At 56.7% G+C, this 5,827-nt stretch overlaps 1 protein-coding gene across 1 annotated transcript; it reads right to left on the bottom strand.

Annotated features, from left to right (window-relative positions):
• Positions 1–2,918: 2,918 nt before the first annotated feature.
• Positions 2,919–5,520, bottom strand: Kcna5 (potassium voltage-gated channel subfamily A member 5). Its single transcript, XM_004668609.3, has one exon. The coding sequence runs from the start codon at positions 5,232–5,234 to the stop codon at positions 3,366–3,368; it is 1,869 nt and encodes a 622-aa protein (XP_004668666.3). The 5' UTR covers positions 5,235–5,520; the 3' UTR covers positions 2,919–3,365.
• Between the last annotated feature and the right edge of the window lie 307 nt (positions 5,521–5,827).

Genomic DNA, 5,827 nt, shown 5'->3' with positions numbered 1-5,827 from the left:
CAGAGTTAATTCCAGGTCAGCCTGGACCAGAGTGAGACCCTACCTCAAAAAAAAAAAAAAAAGAAATTAAAAAGACCCCCCCCCCCACTCTTGCAATTGCTTGGGCTTCACTATGCATACAGGCAGAAAAAGGAAAAACAAAAGGAATAGTGAACAAAGAAGAGACAAAATGCTTTACCATCTTAAACGAAGTATTGTTCAAGCCACTATATTATCGACCCAGAAGGCCTAGGCGCTAGGCTGAAGCTTCAGGAAGCCTAGGAAGGAAAAATCAAGGAAGCAGAGGAGGGGATGGTGGGAGAGGGTTTCTCCAGCCCGGGGCAGGGCCCAGGCCTCACAGCGCATTCCTGCGCATGGCACCCTGGTGGCTGGTTGAGATGCCGCAGCAGCGATTTCTAGACTCCTGGGCAACAGGGAGAATGTGGAGAGCTGCGCACTGGCAATTGCTCAGTGGGTGCCTCTCCCGGTTCCCCAGAACCAGTTCCCTTCACTGGTCTCCAGGATAGGAGGCTGCAACAGGGCATGGGGCACAGGATTCCAGGGTTCCCCTGAAAACACTTGGAATTGGAACCCACCCCCTTCCCTTTTGTAGACCTCTGCTGAGCTGAGCTATCACCTCCTGTATGCAAAACTTAAAGTCTTGCTTTTCTAGTTTCCTCCACTCTCTCCCCAAGCCTGTGTGTAAGATTGCAGCCCCTCACCTGGACATCTTAAAGCCGCAGTACCTGTTAAATTGACCAACAGGGCTGAAGAGATGGCTTAGCGGTTAAGTGCTTGCCTGTGAAGCCTAAGGACCCCAGTTCGAGGCTTGACTCCCCAGGACCCACGTTAGCCAGATGCACAAGGGGGTGCACGCGTCTGGAATTTGTTTGCAGTGGTTGGAGGCCCTGGCGCGCCCATTCTCTCTCTCTCTGTGTCACTCTCAAATAAATAAATAAAAATGAACAAAAAAAGCTTATAAATTGATCAACATCTCATCAGTCTCCTCCCCCCCCAACCCAGACTCAGTTAAGCCTGAGTTGGGAGCTTTCTTCCTAGTGTAGCCTGTAAGATCTGTGCTCTACCTGGCTTGTTTTGTAGGGACAGCAGAGCCCTTGGGGTGTTACCACCAAGTCACCAGGCTAGCAGGTTAGCACTGAGCCCCAAATACACAGAGGGCTTGGAGGTGGCGCTGTGTAATTGAGCTCTGGCAGGCGCCGGGCTCTGTGGTGGACCACAAACTGTAAACAGAGTGCCCGGGCTCTCTCCTTTTGCTCAGCAGGCAGCGGAAAACAACAGAACCCTGTCTGCTCAGCCCCCACGTCTCCTCCAGAGACTGGAAATGACTGAGTAATCAGACACTGACTCTTATGAATCCTGACCTCCACCCCACCACCACCTATGAGGAGACTCAGACACACCCTCAGAAGCAGCCATTAAAGTGTCCAGCGTGGGGACTGAGGGCCAGCAGGCTTCTCTGTGATGGCTAGGAAAACAGCCTGCTGGGAGTCTTTTCAGCAGCAGCGGGAATCCAGGGCGCTCATTCCAGAGAGGAATTCCAGAGAGGAATCCTAGCCAGAGTTAAACCTACCTTGATGTTTGGCCACCACCATCCAACAGGAAAGGGAACAAAGGGATTCATTCTAAGTTTAGAGATTCCTGGGGGCGGGGACGGGGCGAGCCCACAACTTGTCCTTTAATGGGGACAAATAACCCCTTCCATACCACCCACCAGAACCTCTTGCCCCTGTCAAACCACGCAGGGGCCCATGAGAAGCCAGGCACTGCCCTGCTGTGCCTTCCTGAATGGCTTTCTTATCTGTGTGCATCAGGCATGCTTCTCAGAGCTGCTGAGAAAGCCATGCCAAGGAGGGCTTAAACCCAGCAGAAAAGGAGACAAGAAGCCAGGATTCTGGAAACAAGAGGGGATAGTTGGGGGGAGAAGATGTCTCCTCACTCTGTTCCTTTAACCCCATCTCTACAGTTCGACCATGGGTCAAATGGCACATGCCGGATAGCATATTTCAGGCTGTCTGTGGCACACGCAGCCACAGATAAGCAGAATCTGCCCACCATGGGCTCCACTGCTGGGAAATAGCCATCAACAAAAACGCTGCTGAGCAAATCCCCCCAAGTTCTCCTCGACCTGGTGCATTCATCAAAAAAAAAAAAAAAAAAAAAAAAGCTGGGTGTGGTGGCACACGCCTTTAATCCCAGAAGAGGTAGGAGGATCACTGAGAGTTCCAGGCCACCCTGAGACTACAGAGTGAATTCTAGGTCAGCCTGAGCTAGAGTGAGATCCTACCTTGAAAAACCCAAAAACAAAAAAAAAAGGAAAGAAAGAAAAAATTCCTACCTCTGAATTAACACTTGCCTCAACCCAGTCATATTTTATTCTCTGGGATCAAAATGAAGAGAATGAATTATCAGAAGTCTTTATCCAATATAATTAAAATAGCTCTTTGAACCTGGTGTGGTGGTGTGTACCTTTAACCCCAGCACTCTGGAGGCAGGGGTAGGTGGATCGCTGTGAGTTCGAGGCCACCCTGAGACTCCATAGTGAATTCCAGGTCAGCCTGGGCTAGAGAGTGAGACTTTACCTCACCCCCCCCCAAAAAAACAATAATGCTCTTTGATGAAAGCTACCAAAGAAATGTTTAAGGCTAATGGGAAAAGTCAGATTTGCCTATTCTCTTAGAATATTCCCTATGCTAGACAGGGAGCACCAATACCACATCCCAGGAAAGAGAGAAACTTGGAGACTCAGCAACCTGAACAGCCGAGCCAGGGCCTGGGCCCTAAGTATCCCAGGAAACGATGGCAACCGCTCTCTCGCCGGTATAATCTCAGTGAGTGCGTGTCTTGAGGCTGTATCCAAGCAGTGTCCCGTGGACTTCTCCCCCCACCGCCTGCACACACAAATCCAGTCATAAAAAAAATCACCGGTCATAAAAATAATATTTGCCCCTATACAAATACAGTCACATGTAAAGTAAATTTGGAGCACACAATTGGGGAAGGCTACAAAATCTCTTGGAATCTGAGCTATTTAAGGTCATTTTTTGTTTGGGTTATCCCTCTGCTGCTGGGTCTAGAAAACGGGCTACAAACCCATCCATCTCACAGCGCTCACTATTTCAGCAGCTCCTGCTGCGTCATGGAATGTAGTACTTTTTAAAAATAGGCAACCCTGGAGCCATGGGTGGGGGTGTGAGGGAGAGGGAAAATGGGAGATTAAAGAGCAGAAGGTTGGAAAGGAGAGAGACAAACATTGGTGACCAGGTGGGCTTGAAATACTCTGTGGTATAAGGTAGATACCCAGGCTCGGGAGGTACGGGGTGCCCACCACTGCACCCCCATTGCCACCAATTAGCCCAGGTCTCTGTTTACAAGTCAGTTTCCTTGCTGGTGTCCAGACACAGGGCATACAAGGACGTCCGCAAGTCAACGTTGCTCTTGGCTTTGAGGTTACACTTCTCTAAGGGACAGCTACCCCTTCTGGTGCTGTCTGAATTGTCCAGAGATGCCCCCGCCTTGCAGAAGGAAGCCTTGTTCCAGCTGGCCTTCCGCTGGCCTATCGTGTCCAGTCCAGACCCCCTCCTCTGGCTCGCTGGCTCCCCCTTCAGGGCGGCCTGCTCCTCGTGGTCGGTCTCTCGGTGATAGAAATAATTGAAGTTGGACACGATGACAGGAACGGGCAGGGCGATGGTGAGGACCCCGGCGATGGCGCACAGCGAGCCCACGATCTTGCCCCCCACCGTGATGGGCCTCATGTCTCCGTAGCCCACGGTGGTCATGGTGACCACCGCCCACCAGAAGGCATCGGGGATGCTGGAGAAGTGGGAGCCCTGGCTGTCGGCCTCGGCGAAGTAGACGGCGCTGGAGAAGAGGATGACTCCGATGAAGAGGAAGAAGATGAGCAGCCCCAGCTCCCTCATGGACGCCTGCAAGGTCTTGCCCAGGATCTGCAGCCCCTTGGAGTGACGAGAGAGCTTGAAGATGCGGAACACCCGGACCAGGCGGATGACCCTGAGGATGGCCAGGGACATGGCCTGCTGCTGCCCGTTCTGGCCGGCGCCTGCGCTCACGGGCTCGTGTCGCTGCGCCAGCTCGGTGCCCAAGGTGATGAAGTAAGGGAAGATGGCCACCAGGTCAATGATGTTCATGATGTTCCGGAAGAAGGCCGGCTTGCTGGGGCAGGCGGAGAAGCGCACCAGCAGCTCGAACGTGAACCAGATGACGCACGTGGTCTCCACAATGAAGAAAGGGTCCACCAGGGTCCTGCGCAGGAGAGGCGCCACCGTGGGGGCAGAAGGAAGGGAGCTGCTGCCCACGCTGCCATTGGCCCCCGGGGTTGGCTCGGGAGGACGGCGAGGCCCCGGTGGGTGCCGCAGCAGCTCGCGCTCGTCCCTGAGCTCCGGCAGCGTCTCCAGGCAGAAGGTGACGATGGAGATGAGGATGACCACGACGGACACGATGGCGATGACCCGCGCCGAGCCCGAGCTCTCCGGGTACTCGAAGATGAGCCACACCTGGCGCTGGAACTCGCGCCTGGGCAGCGGCTTCTCCTCTTCCTTCAGGAAACCCTCGTCTTCCCGGAAGCGCTCCATGGCCTCTTCGCCCAGCTGGTAGAAGCGCATTTCATCCACGAAGACATCCAGGGAGACGTTGACGGGTCTGCGCAGACGACCCCCGGACTGGTAGTAGTACAGGATGGCATCGAAGCTGGGCCGGTGGCGGTCGAAGAAGTACTCGTTCCGGAGCGGGTCGAAGTAGCGCAGACGCTTGGCCGGGTCCCCCAGGAGGGTATCGGGGAACTGCGCCAGGGTACCCAGCTGGGTCTCGAAGCGCAGCCCCGAGATGTTGATGAGGACGCGCTGGTGATGCAGAGCTCCGCCGCGCGCGGGGACCTGGTCCTTCTCTTCCTCCTCCTCCTCCTCTGGAGTGTCCAAGCCCAGGCTGCCTTCACCCTCCTCATCCTCAGGAGTCCGCCTTCCAGGCTGCCGCACCTCCCCGGGCGATGCTGGCCAAGGCTGTTCTCCTCCTCCTTCTCCTCCTCCTCCTCCGGGCTCCGAGCCCCTCTCCAAGCCTGGCCCGCTTGGCGCCGGCTCTCGGTGCCCATCGGTGAGCCCGGCCGTCGGGGGCGAACACCTATGCTCTTCCCCGGGGGTCTGCGCACACCCCGCCAGCGTTTCCCCTCCCCTGAGGGTCATGGCATCGCCGTTCTCCAGGGGCACCAGGTTGCTCTCCTCCATGGCCCGGGCACAGGGGGCATGCTGCGCGCCCCTCTCCCGGCCCGCAGGTCCCCGCGCTCTGCACCCACCCACCCACGCTCCCCCACTCTTCCACTCACGCTCGCTGGGCACCTCGCTGGGTGGGGGGTCCTCTCGCGCCGACGGCCCGGGCTGGCTGTGGAGCGGGCTGAGTTGGCTGGCACGATGCCCTCCCACACCACCCCTTCGGTTGGTCCTGACGTCAAAAAGCCACTGCCCTGCGCCCTGCCTCTCGCGCGCTCGCGGGTTCTGGCAGCCCCGTTACCAGGCAGCCGCCGCCGAAAAGCCTCCTGGCAGCAGATGCAGCCCCCAGCGGTGCCCCTCGGGCTGTGCCACGGGCCTCCACCCTGCGCGCCTCCCCTCCCGCGCCCCGCTCCGCCCTCCGGCTGCTCCTCCCGCGGGTATCCTGGCAGCCGCGTCTCCCTGGAGGGCGCAGCTGGGTCCCAGGGCTAGGGAAGAAGGGAGGCAGCCAAGAGTGCCAGGGAGGAGAGGAGGGGGAGAGGGAGGAACGGGTTGTGCCAGGAGCGCTGAACCAACTCCCAGGGCAACGGGATGAGAATAGCTCTGCGTCTCAT

The sequence above is a fragment of the Jaculus jaculus genome, chromosome 23 (assembly GCF_020740685.1).
Source record: "Jaculus jaculus isolate mJacJac1 chromosome 23, mJacJac1.mat.Y.cur, whole genome shotgun sequence".
NCBI lineage: Eukaryota > Metazoa > Chordata > Mammalia > Rodentia > Dipodidae > Jaculus > Jaculus jaculus.
This window is presented reverse-complemented; position numbering and strand designations above follow the sequence as displayed.

What these genes read in the sequence shown, in the direction of transcription:
- Kcna5 (XM_004668609.3), bottom strand. Translation starts at nt 5,234, where the DNA reads ATGGAGGAGAGCAACCTGGTGCCCCTGGAGAACGGCGATGCCATGACC.